General features: G+C 39.7%; 2 protein-coding genes across 7 annotated transcripts in view; one reads left to right on the top strand and one right to left on the bottom strand.

The window, feature by feature from the left end:
• The window catches only part of FBXL13 (F-box and leucine-rich repeat protein 13), a 317665-nt gene that overhangs the window by 161140 nt on the left and 134644 nt on the right, over window positions 1-21881 (top strand). The gene's annotated exons all lie outside the window — the stretch shown is intronic.
• LRRC17 (leucine rich repeat containing 17) lies at window positions 10672-21793 on the bottom strand. Of its 2 annotated transcripts, XM_011927731.1 has the most exons (4): window positions 20883-21793; window positions 16086-16241; window positions 13344-13394; window positions 11383-11416 (listed from the first exon to the last, which is right to left on the bottom strand). In XM_011927731.1, exons 1-3 carry the CDS (start codon window positions 21652-21654, stop codon window positions 13381-13383), a joined length of 942 nt encoding a protein of 313 aa, XP_011783121.1. In that variant the 5' UTR covers window positions 21655-21793; the 3' UTR covers window positions 11383-11416; window positions 13344-13380. The 2 variants fall into 2 exon arrangements, with proteins under 2 accessions (XP_011783120.1, XP_011783121.1); XM_011927730.1 differs by lacking the exon at window positions 13344-13394 and having other exon boundaries at window positions 10672-11416.

Here is a 21881-nt window from a genome sequence, read left to right as displayed (position 1 = left end):
TGCACTCCTGCCTGGGTGACAGACAGAGGGAGGCTCCAACTCAAAAAAAAAAAACAGATCTTCATTACTGAATCCCTTCGATTTGCCAATTTGCCGGAGCAGGAGACTCAAGATTTCTCAGAAACAGACGTGAATTGATCCAGGGTATAGGCTCCAGAGGATGGAATGCTGAATGAATGAAAAGCAGTGCTGCTTAAAGTTGAGTATCTTTTTCAAGTAACTAGGCATTAGGTCACAGCCAACTCAGGACTCAGGAGGACTCTGTTTATAGTAAATCTTATTTACTTCAGAAAAATCAGAGAATCTTACGACTAGGAAAGGTTGTTTTGTTTTGTTTTTAAGTTATTTTATACAAATACCCAAGTGATACATACATTCAAATATGTATATATCAGGACAGTAGTAATTTTTAGTACCATAAAATATACTGATTTTTGTAACCTTATGAACTTGTATTGTCTGTCGTAAAAAAGAGATATCCAAAGGCAAGGTACTAGAGTAACTGTCAAGTAAGAAATTGGTGGAAGAGGAGGTGTCTAATTGTTCATTCCATCATGAATCAACTACACTTCCCTGAAAAAGTTTAACTCCGATGTAGAAAAGGGGCAAATCTTAAGGTTTGAAAATACACTTTGGTCTTGACCCTGAGAGATGTTAGGAATGCCTACTGACTTACTTTTGGATGTCCTGGATTAATTTCTGTTTCGATGTGTTCAGGAGCTTTATTTCCAAATACATTCCTGGGGATTAAATTGAATATAAAAATCAACCAATAAAATCCCTAACTAGCCTCTAAAAATTATACCAGAGAACAACTTGGGCCATGTCTCTGAATCAGGTTTCATCTCATTTCATTCCAGAATCCTCTTGCCTCCAATATGATTCTTTTGTCACACCAGGCTTTTTCCATCATCAAATCTTGGCTCTTTCAGGTCCTATGTCCTTAAAATTCCACTCTGATGCCCATGAACAATAATAAATGAATTTATAAATAAATGAACTTGTTACATTTCTCTGGTAACATTTGAAATGTAATAGCTGGCTTTCATGCCTCATAGTGAACAATGTAGGGATTTGCATGAAGAAGTAATGTCTCTAAGTCCCCACCTCTGACCCAAACCACTGGGCAGAGTGGTTAGAACCTCACAATCCAGTCCAGGCTCAGTGGCTCACGCCTGTAATCCCAGAACTTTAGAAGGCTGAGGTGAGCAGAACACCTGAGGTCAAGAGTTCGAGACCAGCCTGGCCAACATGGCAAAACCCCCGTCTCTACTAAAAATACAAAAACTATCTGGGTGTGGTGGCGGGCGCCTGTAATCCCAGCTACTTGGGAGGCTGAGGCAGGAGAATCGCTTGAACCCGGGAGGTGAAGGCTACAGTGAGCCGAGATTGCACCACTGCATTCCAGACTGGATGACAGAGGGAAACTCTGTCTCAAAAAAAAAATAAATAAATAAAATAAATAAAATAAAAATAGAAACTCACAATCCAGAGTTATTTACTGAAGCATTAGCTCTGGCAGTTCTTCCGGCTTCCCATTCTCTTTGTTTCCTGTATATAAATACAGATCTAAATGTCTTGGACAAAAGACTTTCTCCTGCCAACTGCCCTCATGAGTGCTCCCCCACTTTCCTAGTACCTGGTCCTCTTTGGGGTTTAGTTCTGGAAGTTCTGGTGCCAGACAGCCACAGACAAGGGTAACTTTTACAATGCTGTGCAGCCCTGCATAGCAGAAAGGGCTTAGGCAGATCTCAATCCTGGCCCTGCCACTTTCCAGCTGTGTGATTTTGTCCAAGTTACCTCAACTCTCCACCTTGATTCCTCATCTATAAAAGGCAGACAGTATTACCTACCTCAGAGGGATTTTCTGAGAATTAGAAGTGGAATATGTGAAGCTCTTAGCACAGTGTCTGGCATGTAGCATGTGCTTTAAAAATGTGTGGCTAAGTGTGGGGCTTACGCCTATAATCCCAACACTTTGGGAGGGTGAGGTGGGTGGATCACTTGAAGTCGGGAGTTCAAGACCAGCCTGACCAACATGGTGAAACCTTGTCTCTACTAAAAATACAAAAATTAGCCAGGCATGGTGGTGAGCACCTGTAATGCCAGCTACTTGGGAGGTTGAGGCAGGAGAATCGCTTGAACCTGGGAGGCATAGGTGGCAGCCAGCTGAGATTGGACCACTACACTCCAGCCTGGACAACAGAGCAAGACTCCCATCTCAGAAAAAAAAAAAGTGCCTAATACTATTTGTTATATACCATCTTCCATGCTTTGGGAGTTTGTGCAAATATCAAATAAGGTGGTTATTTGCTAAACTTTGTAGGAATACCTTGATAGAAGAAATGAAAACGTATTCAACTCAGCATGAAAGGAAATTGTATGTTAAGAGGAAAAAGTAGTATCTCACTAAGGACGTGTGTATATTTCTTTTCACTTTATTTTTCTCTTTGTAGAATATGACTGTCTAAATGCAAACTGATGGGATCAGGGTCTAAAATCCTCCACTGATTTCCTCTTTTGCTGGTGATCTAGTTCTCTAGGTGAGCTCATTTTAACCTGCAAACCCAAATCACGGGGCTTCTTTTGGGCACCACCTCCTCCCTCAGTGGCCTCATATTATTTCCTATATTTTATTCTGGCTTCATCCCAAATACTGCCCCCAAATCCTAATTTCATTCTTTATTTTATGGTCCTTGATATATTAGCTTAGCAGGAAGGACCCTTTCTCACGGACAGGTGGATTCGCAGTATGAACCCTGCTCAAAACAAAAACAAAAACAAACAAAAATGGTGTTTCCACATTCACCAGTGTTTATACCTCTTCAGGGCTCATGCTTCACACCATCTACAGCTGTTAATCAGGGTCCTAGCTTCCAACCAGCTTGTAACGTAATTCTCGCATTCTCTACTTACTGTTTGTGACAGTTCTCTTTCAGGTCTAGCTTGACAGTGTTTTGCAAGGATCAGTGAAGGGTGGTTGAGAATTTGGATGTATCAGGACCTGATTTTGGAATGCACATAAATCAGAAATGGAAATTTATTTAATGTATAAGATGACTTACTGAAAAAAAGTAGAGGGGTGGGGAATGACATTTTATTATAGCAGCATTTGTGTAAAATCATTTTGATCATCTTTAGGTAAGGGAGGAGACCGCTCCTCATATCATCTTATGCCCAATTTCTGCCTCCAAAGAAAGAAGTAAAAACTAAAAGGCAGAAATGAAATCCACAGGCAGACAGCCTGGCGCTACACCCTGGGCCTGGTAGTTAAAGATCGACCCCTGACCTAATGGGTTATGTTATCTATAGATTACAGACATTGTATAGAAATGCACTGTGAAAATCCCCATCTTGTTTTGTTCCGATCTAATTACCAGTGCATGCAGCCCCCAGTCACGTACCCCCTGCTTGCTCAATCAATCACGACCCTCTCACATGCACCCCCTTAGAGTTGTAAGCCCTTAAAAGGGACAGAAATTGCTCACTTGGGGAGCTCAGCTCTTGAGACAGGAGTCTTGCTGATGCCCCTGGCGAATAAACCCCTTCCTTCCTTTAACTCGGTGTCTGAGGAGTTTTGTCTGTGGCTCGTCCTGCTACATTTCTTGGTTGCCTGACAGTGAAGCAAGGTGAATGGCGGATGGTTGAGGCAGCTCATTAGGCGGCTTAAGCCTGCCCTGTGGAACATCCCTGCGGGGGACTCTGACCAGCCCGGGCTATGCGATCCTGAGAGCGCTCCCAGGTAGGCATTTTCCCCGGTGGGACGCCTTGCCAGAACAGTGTGTGGCAGGCCCTGGTGGAGGATCAACACGGTGGCTGAACGCCGGGAAGGAATGAGCATTTGGAGTCTGGACATCTAAAACTTGGTAAGACTAGTCTTTGAAACTTGCCCACTCCATTTGAGTGGAAGCGTGGCCTGATCACCCATGGCATGCCTTTATCGGCACTTTGGTTTTGGTTTTGGTTTTGACTTGGTTTGAATTGCTTGACAGGATTGGTCTTGGGAACTTGCCTACTCCATTTGAGTGGAAGCATAGCCTGATCACCCACGGTGTGCCTATACTGGGCACTTTGGTTTTTCTTTTTGATTTGACTTGGATTGCTTAATACTTTGGTTTTGGTTTTGACCTGGCTTGGATTTCTGGATACTCTGATTTTGGATTTGATTTAGGTTTGGTACAAACTGCAAAAGTGTGTGTGTGCCCTTTTTACCCGTTCTTGGTTTTGTGGTGTGCTTGTGGTGTGAGCGTGGTGTTTTGTCTCGAAGAAGCATAGGTTAGGCACAAATAAGCCCACTCTACTAGGAACTATGTTGAAAAATTTCAAAAAAAGGATTTAAGGGAGACTATGTAGTGCTGTGACACCAGGAAAACTTAAAACTTTGTGTAAGATAGACTGGCCAGCATTAGAGGTAGGTTGGCCATTAGAAGGAAGCCTGGACAGGTCCCTTGTTTCAAAGGTATGGCACAAGGTAACCTGTAAGCCAGGGAACCCAGACCAGCTGGTTTTAGACCCCCGCCCCCAACACACAGTGGTTGAGAGAACAGCAGCATAAGCGGCAGGCAGAGGCAAGGAAAGACCAGCAGAGAGAGAGAAAGGAAAGATACAAAGAGGACAAGAGGAAGAGACAGAGAGGAAGAAACAGACAAAGAATGAGTCAAGGAGAGAGAGAGAGAGACAGAGAAAGAGAGAGGCAGAGAGAGAGAAGAGACAGAGGCAAAAGGAAAGTCAGAGAGAGACAAAGTCAAAGAGAGAAAGAGAGAGATATATAAGTAGTTAAGAAAAAAAAAGTGTACCCTATTTCTTTAAAAGCCAAGGTAAATTTAAAACCTGTAATTGATAATTGAAGGTATTCTCGTAACCCTGTAACACTCCAGTACCACTTTGTTGTCAGTGTAAACAAGGGCATATCCGAAAGCACTGAGACCTTCCTATCAAAAATCCTTTACCCAGTAACCCACGGATGGCCCAAATGCATTCAATCTGTAGCGGCAACTGCTTTGCTAACAAAAAAAAAAAAAGATAAAAATAAATAAATAACTTTTAGAGGAAACTTCATTGTGAGCACACCTCACCAGTTCAGAAGTATCCTAAGGAAAAAAAAAGGAGGGGGGTGGAATTTATATAGAAAGAGTATCACATGGTAAATTTTTGTCCTGAAGTAAATTAACTGGTTGTTTAAAAAAAGAAATATTTGTAATAAGTCAGAAAGTTGAGGCATGTCGAAAAATTGCCTGTAAAAGTCGTGAAAGAAGAAGAAAGATTATAAAAAAAAGTGTGTTAAAAAAATGTTTGAAAAAAATGTTGTATAATTTAAAAGTAACTAGGCCTCCTGAATGTAAAACTGTTGAAAAAAAAAAAGAAGCAGTTTATGTGCAAGGTGTATAAGAAAAGTAAAATATACTTTTGGTAAAAGGATTATAAAGAGGCACAAGTGTACATTTTTACCTACATTAAAAAGTTTTAAAAAATTATTGTTTTGAAGGTTTAAGCAAGTTTTAAAATGTTAATTATAAAGAAAATTCTGTGTGTAAACATATTAGCTAAAGTTAAAGAAGTATCATCCAGTTTTTCTGTGAACTGGACATTAAAGTAAAAGCATAACAGGTTTTTCTTAAAGCACCAACCTGCTCTTTAGCAAAAATTACAGAAGGTTAAAAAGAGTCTATGAAATCTTACCTTATGGTCAAACATTAAAAATTAGATAAATATGTCTGCAAGATTTTATTAAAATTAGGTTTAACATTAATAACACACTAATATAAAGATAAAATTTAGCTTATCTGGTATAAAAATCATACGAGAAGCGTTGTTAGATGTAAAATGGTATTTGGCTTTCGTTGGTTTAAAAACTAATAAAAATAGGTGCTAAAGGAAATTTCTCACTAAAAAGGCACTAAGGAGTATAAAGTCTACTGCCAAGGTCCCCACATTTAAAACAAAAGGTCAGTTTCTTAAAAATTATATACTTGGTTTATCTTCCACTTTCTTTTCTCGCAAAAAAAAAACAAAAAACAAAAAACAAAGTCTTTTAGCACATGTACCACCCCTAGAATTTCTGGTAAACCAGCACCAGCCTGAAGATCACGTTCTTATTGAAAGGTGGAAAGAAGAAAAACTCGAGCCAGCCTGGGAAGGACCCTACCTTGTGCTGCTAACCACCAAGACTGCTATTCATACAGCAAAAAAAAAAAAAAAAAAAAAAAAAAGGATGGATTCATCACACCCAAGTCAAGAAAGCACCACCTCCTCCAGAGTTGTGGGCCATAGTCCCAGGGGAAAACTCTACCAAACTAAAGCTAAGAAAAATTTAACTCTTTCATCTATTCTATTACTTTTTCTTCTTTCCTCGTTCTGTTGCTGACCATCTGGTTATTAACATAACCAAGTCGATTTTGCCTCAAACTACTGCATTTAATGCTTGCCTTGTTATACCCTGTGGGGACTTGCCAAGTCAAAGACAGCTTTCTACTTCAGAAAAGTACTTCTGTCCCTCCTGACTCTCCTCAGACTGGGCATTAGTAAACAAGGACTATTTAATCTGGGGAGATTTTGATAAAGACCCTAGTGCCAACCAGGAGTCTTGCCCCCCGATGTAGAGCTTTCATGCCATAGTTGGTCCAACGTTTTGTGGACCACTAAAGAGCAAGGATGGACTGCCCCAACCAGTTTTTGTTATTTCCTAAAACCATACATTCATTTTACTAGCGGATCATAGAAGTTAAAGACTTAAAACAAACTTTAGCAATTAAGACAGGATACCAAGATGCAGATGCCTGGTTAAAATGGATCAAATATTCCATCTGCATGTTAAACAAAAGCAATTGTTATGCTTGTGCACACGGCAGGCCAGAGGCCCAGATTGTCCCCTTTCCACTAAGGTGGTCCTCCAGTCAACCAGGTGTGGGCTGCATAGTAGCTCTTTTCCCGGATTCTACAGCCTGGAGTAATAAGTCGTGCCAAGCTCTCTCTGTTACATCCCGAAGTCTGGCACCCTGTGGGTCAGCCCCCGAGGGCCATCCAGCCTCTGTCTCCCAACACTAGGTTCACTTCATGTCTTTCACGACAGGGAGGAAACTTAGCCTTCCTTGGAGACCTGGAAGGATGCAGTGAGCTTAAGAATTTTCAAGAGCTTATCAATGAGTCAGCCTTTGTTCATCCCTGAGCGGATGTGTGGTGGTATTGTGGTGGACCTTTACTAGGCACTCTGCTGAATAACTGGAGTGGTACTTGTACTTTAGTCCGGTTGGCTATCCCTTTCACCCTGGCATTTCATCAACCAGAAGGGAAAAAAATAAGACATCGTAAAGTGAGAGAAGTCCCTTATGGGTCTTTCGACTCTCATGTCTATTTAGACGCAATTGGAGTCCCACTAGGAATACCAGATCAATTTAAAGCTTAAAATCAAATAGCTGCAGGATTTGAGTCAATATTTTGGTGGGTGACAGTTAGTAAAAATGTAGATTAGATAAACTACGTCTATTACAATCAACAGCAACGAGCTTTTCATGAGTTAAAAGAAAAACTCATGTCGGCCCCAGCCCTGAGGCTACCTGACCTAACAAAACTCTTTATACTCTATATGTCAGAAAGGGAAAAAATGGCAGGTGGACTTTTAACCCAGACTGTGGGGCCCTGGCCAAGGCCAATGGCCTTTCTCTCAAAACAACTAGATAGGGTTTCCAAAGGCTGGTGCCCTGGTCTAAGGGCACTAGCAGCAAAGGCCCTGTTAGCACAAGAAGCAGATAAACTAACCCTTAGGCAAAACCTGAATATAAAGACCCCCCATGCTGTGGTAACTTTAATAAACACCAGAGGACATCATTCTTTAACAAATGCTGGATTAACCAAGCACCAAAGCTTGCTATGTGAAAATCCCCACATAACCATTGAAGTTTGCAACACCCTAAACCCCACCACCTTGCTCCCGGTATCAGAGAGCCCAGTTGAACATAACTGTGTAGAGGTGTTGGCCTCAGTTTATTCTAGCAGGCCTGACCTCCGAGACCTCCTTAAACATCAGTAGACTGTGAGCAGTACGTGGATGGGAGCAGCTTCGCCAACCCCTGCAAAGTGACTCTGAAGAAGATGACAAGCCCTGCTCCAGTCACACCCGGAAACCAACTGGTCGACACACAGCCGAAGCTGAGGAAACTCATCGCGGGACTCATTTTCCTTAAAATTTGGACTTGTACAGTAAGGACTTCAACTGACCTACCTCAGACTGAGGGCTGTTCCCAGTGTATACACCAAGTAGGACAAAAGGTTGCTGCGGTCCTGTTATTTCATGGTTGTTATAAGTGTACTGGAACTCTAAAAAGAACTTGTTTGTATAATGTTATTCTATACAAGGTATGTAGCCCAGGAAATGACCAACCTGATGTGTATTATGACCCATCTGAGCCTCCCATGACCACAGCTTTTAAAATAAGATTAAGAACTGAAGACTGGTAGGGGCTCGTAAGTGATACGAGTAAAGTGTTAGCCAAAACAGAAAAAAAAAAAAGGGTGCCCAAACAAGTCACCTTAAAATTTGATGCCTGTGCTGTCATTAATAGTAATAAGTTAGGAATAAGGTGTAGTTTTCTTAATTAGAAAAGAGGCTATCTGGTAGAAAATAAGTACATCTGTCATAAATTAGGACTATGTAGAAATAAATGTAAATACTGGTCTTGTGTCATTTAGGCGACTTGGATAAAAAAAATAAAATGAAAAGGATCCAGTCCACCTTCAGAAAGGAAAAAATGGCCCTTCCTGTACTAAGGGACAATGTAACCCCTTAGAGCTAGTAATAACCAATCCCCTAGATCCTCATTGGAAAAAAGAGGAACGTGTGACCTTAGCAATGAATGGGGCTGGACTGGATCCTCGAGTAAATATCGTGGTTTGAGTAAAAGTTTATAAACGCTCTCCTGAGCCAGTATTTCAAAGCTTTTATGATAAACTAAAAGTGCCAGTACCAGAAATTCCATGAAAAACAAGAAATTTGTTTTTGCAATTAGCCGAGCACGTAGTCCAGTCTCTCAATGTCACTTCATGTTATATAAGTGGAGGAACTGTAATAGGAGATCAATGGCCATAGGAAGCCCGAGAATTAGTACCTACAGACCCAGTTCCTGATGAATTTCCCGGCCCAGAAGAATCACCCTGATCACTTCTAGATCCTAAAAGCCTCAATCATTAGACAATACTGTATAGCAAGAGTGGAGAAGGACTTCACCCTTCCTGTAGGAAGACTACATGGTGGAGTTCAAACCACACAGAGAAAAATCCATTCAGCACATTTCCATAGTTGCAGACTGTTTAGGCCCACCCAGAATCCCAGGACTGGAAGGCCCCCAGTGGGCTATGCTGGATATGTGGACATAGAGTCTATGCTAAGCTGCCTGACCAGCGGACAAGTAGTTATGTTATTGGCACTATTAAACCATCGTTCTTCCTACTGCCCATAAAAACAGGCGAACTCTTGGGCTTCCCTGTCTGTGCTCCCCGTGAAAAGAGAAGCATAGCTATAGGAAACTGAAAAAAAAATAAATGACCCTCTGAGAGAATCATACAATATTATGGGCCTGCTACTTAGGCACAAGACGGCTCATGGGGATACCAGACCCCCATTTACATGATCAACTGAATCATATGGTTACAAGCTGTATTCAAAATAATCACTAATAAAACTGGCAGAGCCTTGACTATTCTGTCCTGGCAAGAAACTCGATGAAAAATGCTATCTATCAAAATAGATTAGCTCTTGACTACTTGCTATCAGCTGAAGGAGAGGTCTGTAGGAAATTTAACCTTACTAATTGCTGCCTACGCATAGATAATCAAGGGCAAGTAGTTGAAGACATAGTTAGAGATATGACAAAACTGGCACATGTGCCTGTGCAAGTGTGGCATGAATTTGATCCTGGGGCCATGTTTTGAAAAGGTTCCTAGGGCTAGGAGGATTTAAAACTCTTGTAATAGGAGTATAATAATAATAGGAACCTGCCTACTGCTCCCTTGTTTGCTACCTGTACTTCTTCAAATGATAAAAAGCTTCATCGCTACCTTAGTTCACCAAAATGCTTCAGCACAAGTGTACTATGTGAATCACTATTGATCTGTCTTGCAAGAAGACATGGATAGTAAAAATGAAAGTGAGAACCCCCACTAATAAAATGAGTGAGAGTCTCAAAAGGGGGGAATAAGGAAGGAGACCACCCCTCATATCATCTTATACCCAGTTTCTGCCTCCAAAGAAAGAAGTAAAAACTAAAAGGCAGATGAAATCCACAGGCAGACAGCCTGGCGCTGCACCCTGGGCCTGGTAGTTAAAGATCGACCCCTGACCTAATCGGTCATGTTATCTATAGATTACAGACATTGTATAGAAATGCACTGTGAAAATCCCTATCTTGTTCTGATCTAATTACCAGTGCATGCAGCCCCCAGTCACGTACTCCCTGCTTGCTCAATCAATCACAGTCCTCTCACACGCACCCCCTTAGAGTTGTGAGCCCTTAAAAGGGACAGGAATTGCTCACTTGGGGAGCTCAGCTCTTGAGACAGGAGTCTTGCTGATGCCCCTGGCCGAATAAACCCCTTCCTTCTTTAACTTGGTCTCTGAGGAGTTTTGTCTGTGGCTCATCCTGCTACATAGGTATGCACAAACAGCTATTGAAAGGCATGTAAAAATGAACCAAGTTTTTTTTTTTCTTTATTTTCAAAAAGCAGTAAAAACATTTATACAGGACATTATTGAAGTCTAATGCCATCATTAGGACCCAACTGCTGCAGGTTACCAGTGTGGAATTGCATATCACCAGATGCTGTTCCACAAATGGACAGGCAAACAGGATGACAATTCACTTGATTACTATAATAGTCACAATAATACTTAGCATAATTAAAGAAAGCTTCCTTTAGCTGGATTACCCTGCATAAATAGGCAACACAGTTAATCAAAATGTAAACATATGTTTTCTAACACCAGTATAGAAAATACAAAACTAATTGCAATCAGAACAATTTCTACCTTATCCCACTATAGTAATTATTACGCTTTGCTTCTTTGCGGTGTGATCTCTATGTTTTTTTTCCCATTCATCATCTTCTGTATCCTGGTCAAATGACTCAGGGTATGCTGGTAACTTGTCTTTGGGGCATTCTTCATAGTAACTTCTAATATATTTTCCCACAGACCACCCTTTGTATTCTTCAGGCGTTTTGCATTCCAGGCCATTGAAATGGACGTTGTAGTGGTGCTTTAACCAGTAGTAGAGGTAGTGAATGTTGTAGTCACATCTCCAAGGGTTATCTCTGAGCCACAAGAGTTTCAAAAAATACAAGTCTTCTAATACGCCATAGTCAAAGTTTTGCAGACTGTTGTTTGATAAATCTAATTCTTCTAAATGTGTGAGCCCTAAAAAAGCAGCTGGAAACAGAAAATATTTATTGAGCCTGAGTAATTGAGTTAATCACTGTATGGTATATCAAAAGGACAAATAAAAGTTTTTAAAAGAGACTTAATTTTCCCCTTTGAAAATAAAGAGATTTCTCTTCCCTTCTTTTTCCCAGAGCTTTTTTACTCTAGAAAACTTTTAACTATAAGTACTTTCTCCTCCCTTTGAAATGTCTTTAAATCCTTTTGAAGACCAGATAGGCTTTTTTTATGATGCAAGAATGCCTTTTTCAAGGACCTGGGAGCCTCTTTGAAATGTAAACATCAAGGAAGATGGTACCTCCATCTCCCAGCTCTGGTGGGAGGGTGGGGTCCTAACTTTGGCGAGAACTTGCTTCCAGTTGCAAAACTACCTCCTGTCATGCAGACAGAAATTTATTTTTCTCTGAATAAGTCCAATAAGCTAACACAGATGGTCACCCCATTTACCAGGTAAAGTTAGGATGAATTTTGTGTGACAAAAGGTGTTGTCAAATCTTCCTTACAGACTCATTATTGTTTGTCCTGAAAACGTGTATGTAATGGGTGGTATCTGCTTGGCTACATAGGGGTGAGATTCCTGTAATGGGTGGTATCTGCCTGGTTCCATAGGGGTGAGAGTCTTTGCAGTCTGTTAGTGGATTGCCTGTGATATGCATCACATTCTAGTTTAATGCTTAGTCAATAATGAAAGTGTTTTCTTTCATTACCACCTTTATGGAGAGTTTCTGGATTGAAGGAAGGTTTTGTTTTTAATTATATTTCTCCATTGTAAACGTGTCTAAATGCAAAATTGTGAAATATATTGTTACTCAAAGCTTTTCTCTTGATTAGTTTTACTAGAATACAATATTCAGTTTTAAGTTAGCTTTTAAAAATGTATTTTGGGCTCATGTATTTTTTTTTTCTTTTTTGATACTTACTTGGGAAAAAAAAAGATGCTACAAAAAAGAGAAATGAATTAAGAAAATATTTCACATGTAAGACAAGTGCAGATAAAAATGAAAAATGTGCCGGGTGGTGATTTGACAGTTCCCTGGGATATCAGTAACCCTGAAAATGCCTAGAAAACAAACTTTTCCCAGTGTTGGGGGAAGGGTTCTATTCCTGTTGAGTCCAAAAACAAACAATTTTTTCCAACATTTTGAAAACATCTGGTTGTATTTTGGCAAACTATGGTAGCTATCAGCTTTGAATCCATATGTATTTAATTTTGCTGGAGGCTGGATAATTAAAACCAATACAAAATATAACTGAAAATAAAACAACAAAAAGCTTTTTTCTCCCTCTAAGACCAAAGAAGTCTACACTTGGGTCATCTGTATTCCAGTTGATATGGACCAGCCAGATACTCCAGAAATACAAATATTTTGTTTCTATTTCAAATATTATCTCATTATTGTTTTAAAATACCCTTGTAGAGCATAGCGTCCTTATTTTGAATTAGGAAAATATGTGGTCATACCATTACTATTAACTATTTTCATATTATCTGTTCTCAGAAAAAAACCATAATTCCTCCTTAAAAAAATAACTTTCTATTTTGGTACCAAGCAATGTCTTGGGGGTAGGGGACAAAAGATCAGCCCTTGTGTTCTGAAGATACTGGATTTTTTTCTATTTGCTAAAATTCTGTGAGTCAGTGATCTCACAGATTTACTTTTCTCAAGACATTAGACTTTGAGATTATAAGCATATGTAAACATTCCTAGATTTTAGTTTGAAAGTGTTGTATTTTGTTACTTAAACTATATTTATTCAGGCACTTGGGAAAACTAGTTTTCGTCTGTTTCTTAAAGGAGGTAAAAACCCCCTAGTAGGGTATCTTCCTTCTCTTTTCCACAACAATGTCTGGCATTTTATATGATTGTTATTCACGTCTTTTAAAGTCTGGCGACTCCCACTGCATTTGTATACTTACCAGCAAAAATCATTCAAGTAAGTCTACTTGCAGGGTTTCATCCCAAAGACCCTGAAATATAGGAGACCTTTCATTTTAAAACTTCTTTAGGTTATTTTGCCTTAACTGCTGAGATACTTTTTTGTTTCAAAAGAACTTTTTTGTTCCAGGAAAGTGCTTGGCATTTGGTAGGTGCTTAATAAATATTTATTAATGTAGAAAATACGTTCCTGAGATTGAATTGAACAAAGAGGGAAAAGAGAGTACCACCGCTGATGATAGAGACCATTTTGTGTTAGCAAGGAGCACACATTTGGTGAACAAGATTAAAAGACCTTCAGGGGATCCTAAGGACAGAAAAGGAATCCCTGCAATTATGGGAATTCCACAACTGATGAAAAGTATCAGTTATGGAAAACATGTGAAAAACATTAGTAGAAGCAAGGCAAGTCGATTTTGCACTATTATCTGTCTCTTTGCATTGTCTTGTCATTTTTCTCGAGTTTTATTTATATACTAGTTTTGTTGTAACTGTTACTCTTTAATACATTTAACTTAGGACATATAACTATTATAATCTCTTTTTTTTTTGTTTTTGAGACAGCTTTAAAACTTGATTTGCATTGATAGTTGGTAAACTACGGTTTTGCTTGTAGATGACAGCAGAAGGAAATCAGACACTTGCCCAAGGACCTTTGGAATGGCTTTTGTTTGTCCTGAGATTCTTTAGTTTGTAACCATCCAATGGGATCACCTTGCCCGCTGCCTAGACAGAGTCGATTTATCAAGACGGGAATTGCAGTGGAGAAAGAGTAATTCACGCAGAGCTGGCTGTGCGGGAGACCAGAGTTTTATTATTACTCAAATCAGTCTCCCGGAGCATTCGGGCATCAGAGTTTTTAAAGATAATTTGCTAGGTGGGGGCTTGGGAAGTGGGGAGTGGTGATTGGTCAGGTTGGAGATGGAATCATAGTGGGTCGAAATGAGTTTTTCTTGCAAGAAAGCGTCTCCACTTCCAGATTCTTTACCCTGTGCCCTGGCTGTGTGGACACAACACTGGCTACCAGTGACTGACTTGCACACTAATATAATGCTCACTTCATTTGGGGGAAGGGTGTTTGTAGTATTCTCATTTACTGAGAAATGAAAATTGCTTTTGACTTCACAGTTCAAACATACTCCCAAGTTAGCATCATCTGTAACAGGCTAAGGTATAAATGTAGCATACTGCTGTCCCTTGGGAAATTTTAAAAAATTATGATTTTCTAATTTTTAAAAAGATGTTAATTCTAAAATATGCCCTTATGGCTCCAGAATGTTCATTCTAATTTTTCACTTTTATTGTGTTAAAATTTTAATGATCTATTAATGCTATTAGATTATCACGAAGAAAAGCAGGGGAAACAATTGTACTCAAAATGTTTATAACATTACATTACATTACATTATTAATAATTTTCATAATCATTTTCATAGTTAGAACTTTTCAAATTGAAGTAGCGTAGTGAAAGCACTTGTGTGATATATGTTATAAATCTGGTCAATATTGCAGTAATTCTCAGTTCTTTCCAAATCCAATGTGTTTACTTAATTTACCAAGCTCATTTTTGCCAGTGGCTTTGCTTAGCAAATGGAGAAGAGATTTGAAGGACGGGAAAGAGAATTGGTCTTGATCTAGAACTAGATATAATATGTCTGGCTCTGGTTTGAGCATATTTTATCCTAATTTATGAGCTTAGTGCTTAGAAGTTTGTTTCTAATTTATTCTAAACAAGATGGGGCTTAATGAATAGCAAAGAAAATTCCAAATTTGAATTTCCCTTTAAAAATCACTACATTTAGGCAGGGCATGGTGGCTCACTCCTGTAATCCCAGCATTTTGGGAGGCTGAGACGGGCAGATCACGAGGTCAGGAGATCGAGACCATTCTGGCTAAGATGGTGAAACCCCGTCTCTACTAAAAATCCAAAAAAATTAGCTGGTCATGGTGGTGGGTGCCTGTAGTACCAGCTACTTGGGAGTCTGAGGCAGGAGAATGGTGTGAAGCCGAGAGGCGGAGCTTGCAGTGAGCCTAGATTGCACCATTGCACTCCAGCCTGGGTGACAGAGCGAGACTTCTTCTCAAAAAAAAATCACTACATTTGGCCAGGTGCTGTGGCTCATGCCTGTAATCCCAGCACTTTGAGAAGCCAAGGGGGCAGATCACCTGAGGTCAGGAGTTCGAGACCTGCCTGACCAACATGATGAAACCCCATCTTTACTAAAAATACAAAATTAGCTAGGCACGGTGGCACATGCCTGTAAGTAATCCCAGCTACTTGGGAGGCTGAGGCAGGAGAATTGCTTGAACCCAGGAGGCAGAGGTTGCAGTGAGCTGAGATCACACCATTGCACTCTGGCCTGGGCAACAAGAGCGAGACTCCGTCTCAAAAAAAAAAAAAAAAAATCACTACATTTTAGCATACTGCTGACCATTTGCCATATATTACTTTAAAAATCTATTCTATAACACACTATTTGGGCTAACAATAAATGGTAGTAATATGTGGTATTACATATTTCATAAAGCAGCAGTTTGGCAAGTATTTCTCTGAGTGCCAAACAACTCCTAATATAAGTGTCATGTTTAATTAAAACTTGTACTTTATTATTTAGTTTAGTTCAGTTATTTTTAAACTAAATTTAGTGTATATAAGTGTTGCCATAGAAAAAAAATCACAGAACACTTGCCACCCACTGAAGGGGCTATACAGGGGAACTTACTGGGATCGATGAATTCAATGCCATTGCTGCTGAGGTTTAATTTCTTCAGCTCATGAACATCTTCAAATTCCTTGGGTCGAAGTTGGTTGATTTTATTGTATGATAAGTCAAGTTTAACAATATCTGGAGGGATGTTGTTTGGCACTTTTTTCAACTCTGGAAAATTTAATAATATTTAGGTTATTATGCTCTTTTTGCCCCCATTTTCTCGGTCACCGTTATATCTGTGTGATTGAAGGATCAGCTCTTAAAGAAAAGGAGTAAGGGATATCTAAAGCCAAAGAAAGTTGGTATGAAACAAGCCTTAGCATGTGCTAAATCTTCCAGTGACTTCCTATCTCATTGTGATGAAAGCAAGAGTCCTCACTAAGGCCCTATAAAGCCATTAAGACCTGTAGGTCATCCTTGTCACCAGAGTCAGCACCTCCTAGGTTCTAGAAAGCAGCCTGTTTATCAGGACTTGCTTATTGAACCCACATCTGCTGGGCTGGACATGAGGGTGGATGACAGAGCAACCACTGTAGGGCAAGCTAAAGTGGGTTAACCACAAATAAATGGGTAGAAAAGAATGTTTATGAGAACACTCTGACACTCGGCCTAGGCAATGTGGCAGATCTGTGGGTGCTGGAAAAAGAATATAAACTGCAGAATCCATTTTGGGATTGTCAGCAGCAGTCCTGGGTAAAAATAGCATCCACAAGTAATACCAGGAAATGCAAAGCAAAGGCTTTCCTAGTGTGGCTTAGAAAAACACAGGAAAATCTCATCTGCTGTGTTGGTGAGTAGAAAAATTCTTTACTTCTTTTACCTTAGAACTTGAATGAGAATTGCAAATACTGATGCACAGTGTTTGCTTTTGATGAAGATTATATAAATATACATTTCCCCAGACCAGAAGGAGAATTTGATCAATTCCCCTATTTCTAGTTCAGGTACTATGTGGTATGCACATTTCATATATACTGCTACCCCAAATTCTTGGTAAATGCCTCAAAAAATACCATATTTACTTGATTATTACCCCTTAGAAGCTTGCTCCTCCTCCAGCCAAACCTTGTTTATTTTGAGGAGGAAATTAGGAAATTTCTCCAGGTAGTTTCCCCATTTAGCAGGCTCTCTTGGTTGTCAGCCACCTCAGAACTACTCTGAAAGCTTGTAATAGTAAGAAAAGAGACATAAATGGCCCTGTTTATTGCATATACAAAATTCTTAACTATTGTTCAAGCTGTAGTAAAATTGTGCCCTTAACTTCAGAGGCAGCTAAGGGTAATATACCTGCATAACTCTCCCCCATCTGATGTTAGAAGGAAAATAACTCCTTAAAAATGGTAAACTATTCTGGTCAATGTGAAAGTAACAGTAGTTTAAAAACTCTGACTTTCACATACTCTTGGCAAATCCATTTACCTCAATATGGCATAAATATGCCTTTCAATTAGTCTCACATTTATTTCCTTTGAAAAACTAGGATTTCTTGGCAAAGTACCTGTTTCTCAGTGAATAAAGCTATTATTTCTTTTTCTTGCCATTAGATATTTAAGGGAAAAATACATAGTGATCATTGAGGTCTGTGTGGTTGAACTGGCACATATTAGGTCCCCTACACACACCATCTGACTCATTGCAAGTCAGCTGGGCAAGGCTCAACTCCGAATTGGGGAATCTGTATGCAGGTTCTCTATTTGTGACCATGTGTATGTGGTATACTTGTACAGAACCTCAGGTTGTCACACTTGAATTCTAGCCATGATTTTTAACTTCGGTGTATTTTCACTTTTAAAGGTTGCAGTCCAGTTATCAACATCAATCTAAAGCACATGGCTCTGTGGCAGCCACTACCAAAGGGAATTTAATAAACAAGACTTTTCCCTTTGAATTTATGGAAATCAGCAATATAACAAAAAATGATGAATCACTAGATTTATATAAACCATAGTGAAAACCATTTGTATTGATAGTATTAAAAGACAAAGCTACCCTTCACTTTTTTTTTTTTTCCTTTGAGACAGAGGCTTGCTCTGTCACCCAGGCTGGAGTGCGGTGGCATGATCTCAACTCACTGCAACCTTTGCCTCCTGAGTTCAAGCGATTCTTATGCCCCAGCCTCCCAAGTAGCTGGGATTACAGGTGCCCGCTACAATGTCTATTTTTTTGTGTGTTTTTAGTAGAGATGGGGTTTCAACTTGTTGGCCAGGCTGATTTTGAACTCCTGACCTCAAGTGACCCGCCTGTCTCAGCCTCCCCAAGTGCTGGGATTACAAGCATGAGCCACCGCACCTGGCCTACCCTTCGTCTTATAATCTAAAATAATAGGCGCTGAATTACATAGTCATTAACACTTGGAGAAACTTAAGTTGTTCTTTGATGACCCAATATTATATATGCTAAGTGTGTATGTCATTAAACCTTATTTATATTGTGTTTCAGTAAATGATGTGTATTTTTAAAGCAGGGGGAATGAATTTATGGGGCATTTCTGGAAGGTTGTGTTTAGACAACAATAAGTTGAAGAAAGAAAACAATAAAAATGTTCTTATATTTTTATAAGCTGATGTTTTTCAAGATAAAAATATTACGGGAAAAAAGGAAAAAACACAAAAGCAGAAATAGGCTCATTGGGGGAGGGAATGGCCCAAGAGCATAAAAGCAGTGAAAAAGAGACATTTCCTCACATGTTATCTCTTCTTAGAACACAGTGTAGTCTCATTGTAGAAGTTTTAAATCTTGTATAGATGGTATTTTTCTCAGATAATTAATAAACTTAATACTATTTACTTTTCTCATTTACACCTGATACAGCAAGTGCAAATTCACTGTAGCTTGAGGTTAGATCCTCAGCAATATCAAGTATTCTAACTAAAATCTAGGAGAATAGCTTTGTATTAGTATTAAAAATATGTAATTCCAGTTTTCAATCTAAGCACTACAAAGGAAATTCTAATAAACATGCTCTTTAGCATGAAGCACTAAGGACTCAGCATAACAATATCTGGGAAATTCTACCCACTCTGGCTACAGAAAAACTACATTTACTTACTCTTCGAAATTCCCTAATGCTTGCATTGTTGAGGCAGCTGATTGTTTGAATATGCTCAGATTAATTCTGGAAGATTGCAGAATCTTCCAGATTTACTTCCAGGTGAAGTAGAGCGCTCATAGGCTCTGACTCAGGTAGGCCAAGATTCACTTCTTAGCTTTGCTACTTACCTGTGAGACCCATGGTCAAGTGACTGAACCTCTTTGAGCCTCATTTTCCTCATCTGTAAATGGGAATGTTACTATCTTCCTGGAAGTTGTAGACAGCATGTGTGTGGGTACCTGGAGCCTAGAATGGCATGTCCCAGGTTATGACACTGCATGTAACTGCTCTCCTATGGGACTGAATATATATATATATTCACAGGGTGTCTTGGTATGCAAACCTCCCTGTGCTACATGGCTGCTGTGGGATCTAACCAGGTGCCATCTTTACAGTTGGGGTGGGGGGTGGGGGAGTGGGGCGGTGGGGCAAGGCTTGAGCATGACTTTGCTGGTAAATGGGCAAATTTACTTCTGGTTCAGGTTGCCTGACAATGTTAATAAATTCCTGTCTAACATTATCTTGGGAGGAGCCAGGACCTCCTCTCTGAACTTTCCCTTTCTCTTGCCCTTAAAGAAACAAAACATAGCAAAATTTCCCAATAAGTGGAAGAAATGATACTATGCTGTATATGAACTTCACTTAATGACATCTGGCTTTAATTTAATATTACAAATAAGTTATTAAACCATGCCAGAAATGAAACATATAGACATTGTTACATGGTTCGTTATTGTAGGGTAGATTAGCAGTTCCCAGACCACACTTTGAGAACATCAGTCTTCACTAACATGTCAAGAGCATTACTGAAATCTCCCATCTGTTTTCTTAGCTCATGACTTTATCTTGCATGTGCAAATCCTGCATAATACTAGCACAAGATTGCATCGGTTGCAAAACCCAGTAATGATTTGCAGGAAGTAGGTAATATTCTGGAAAGATTTCCTTAGTCTCATAGTTCTCAGGTTAAATATTTTAAATTTAGTTCTTTAAATTTTTATTGTTTTATTCTGGGTAATTTGGAAATAATTAAGATATAGGATGTTAAGAGGCATTTATTAAAATCAGCTACTTGAGAGGCTGAGGCAGGAGAAGTGCCTGAACCCGGGAGGCAGAGGTTGCAGTGAGCCAAGATCGCGCCACTGCACTCCAGCCCGGGTAACAGAGCGATAGTCCATCTCAAAAAAAAAAGGAGCATTTATTAAAACCTTGGGACTAAATGATAAGAAATACAGAAGCGCCATCACTTTCACTCTGTTTCAGAGTGCTCTCACAGTCCTGTTCTGCAGATGTTTTCTCTTTGAGGTTATCTTCTCACAGATGCACACCATGTTTTGACTTTAATCTGTGTAAGTCAGATTATATAGATGGCCTTTGTGCTTATTTTCATACCCCTTGGTTTACCTACCTAAGTTAAATTGGATTTAAGATGAAAGGAATTCCTTACAGTGACAGCTTGCGATGTGCAAATGAGTAGAACCCAAATGGCTGCCCTACTGAGGATACCTCCTTCCCTCTTGTCATTGTCCTTTAATTACCAACTGCCTTGAGTCTGGACCCCAAAAAGACTTGGGGTAAATTCCATTGCCAATGGGGAAAGGTTACTGCTGGAAGTGACATCGAGAATTCCAAGACATGGTGGGGTGTAGGGAGGATTATAAGATTCAAAGAACATTTCAAGTTATTCATGAAAATGAAGAAGTAAGAAAAGTACAAACCTTTCCTTTTGCAGTCCAGTGTTTGTATGGGAAATACGTAATTGTGGCAAAAAGTTGAGTCCACCTCAGGCTTGATGACTGGGGGTCTCCCTGACACTTGGGGTTTCGGGTCCAATTGTTCCTTTTCTTCTTCATTACACAACTGTTCAGATTTTATCTGCCGCAGTTTTTTATTTTTTTGTTCTTGTGGACTTTCACACTTGGCGTAGTTCCCCAAATTCCGGTTCCTGGGAATCTGCAACATTGAAATAAGCGTTTCTATCTCACAAGTACAGTGCCAGGGGTTGTCATAAAGACGCAGGTAGCTCAAGAGAGGTGTATAAATGAACACTTCCTCCGTCAAGACTTTGATCTGGTTGTGCTGCAGTAAGAGGGTGGTGAGTTTGTTTAAACCAAAGAACGCCTCACTCTCAATTTTAGAGATCTCATTCTGCTGCAGATCCAGGCTTTTCAGCTTTTTAAACTTGGAAAACATGTTGTTCTTCAATATGCGGATCTTGTTTCTTGCTAGCAGCATGTGCAGCAAATCCTGAGGCCAACCAGGCAGCACATAAACTAATTTTCTTTCTTGACAATCTAAGTATTTCTCATGGAGATATGTGTACACGTCACACGGGAGGCTTGGTGCATAGCGTTTGACCGGGTTGGAGCCTCTCCGGCCTCCACCCGCCCGGCCATGATTCACTCGGCTTCTCACAGTGCCTGAGCTTGCTTTGCGCAGCTCAGCAGCTTTGCAAAAGCAGAGCAAGGTTACAATGGTAATCACACGCATCCTGACATCCAGCTGGCCCCAATTACTTCGTGTTACAGACGGAACAATGAAAGTATTCCTTTGAAATCCAAGTTTGGGTAATCTTAACTAATGCAGTTCTGGAACAATGAGACCCAGCTGGGGTACGTGGAGTCCCTAGGTTGAAAGAGAAAAAAATATATATTAAAAGTTAAGGCCCATTGCAAGCACTGTATTACTGACAGATAAGAACAGACTTTTTTTTTTTT

The sequence above is a fragment of the Colobus angolensis genome, unplaced genomic scaffold (genome assembly GCF_000951035.1).
Source record: "Colobus angolensis palliatus isolate OR3802 unplaced genomic scaffold, Cang.pa_1.0 Scaffold74, whole genome shotgun sequence".
In the NCBI taxonomy this organism is placed as follows: domain Eukaryota; kingdom Metazoa; phylum Chordata; class Mammalia; order Primates; family Cercopithecidae; genus Colobus; species Colobus angolensis.
The sequence above is the reverse complement of the archived record's forward strand: the minus strand, read 5'-3'. Positions and strand labels throughout refer to the sequence as shown.

What these genes read in the sequence shown, in the direction of transcription:
- LRRC17 (XM_011927730.1), bottom strand. Translation starts at nt 21,654, where the DNA reads ATGCGTGTGATTACCATTGTAACCTTGCTCTGCTTTTGCAAAGCTGCT. An exon ending in ACTGGACTGCAAAAGGAAAG is followed by an intron (nt 16,242 to 20,882) that starts GTTTGTACTTTT and finishes TAAATTTTCCAG; the next exon opens with AGTTGAAAAAAGTGCCAAAC. An exon ending in CATTGAATTCATCGATCCCA is followed by an intron (nt 11,417 to 16,085) that starts GTAAGTTCCCCT and finishes TTCTGTTTCCAG; the next exon opens with CTGCTTTTTTAGGGCTCACA.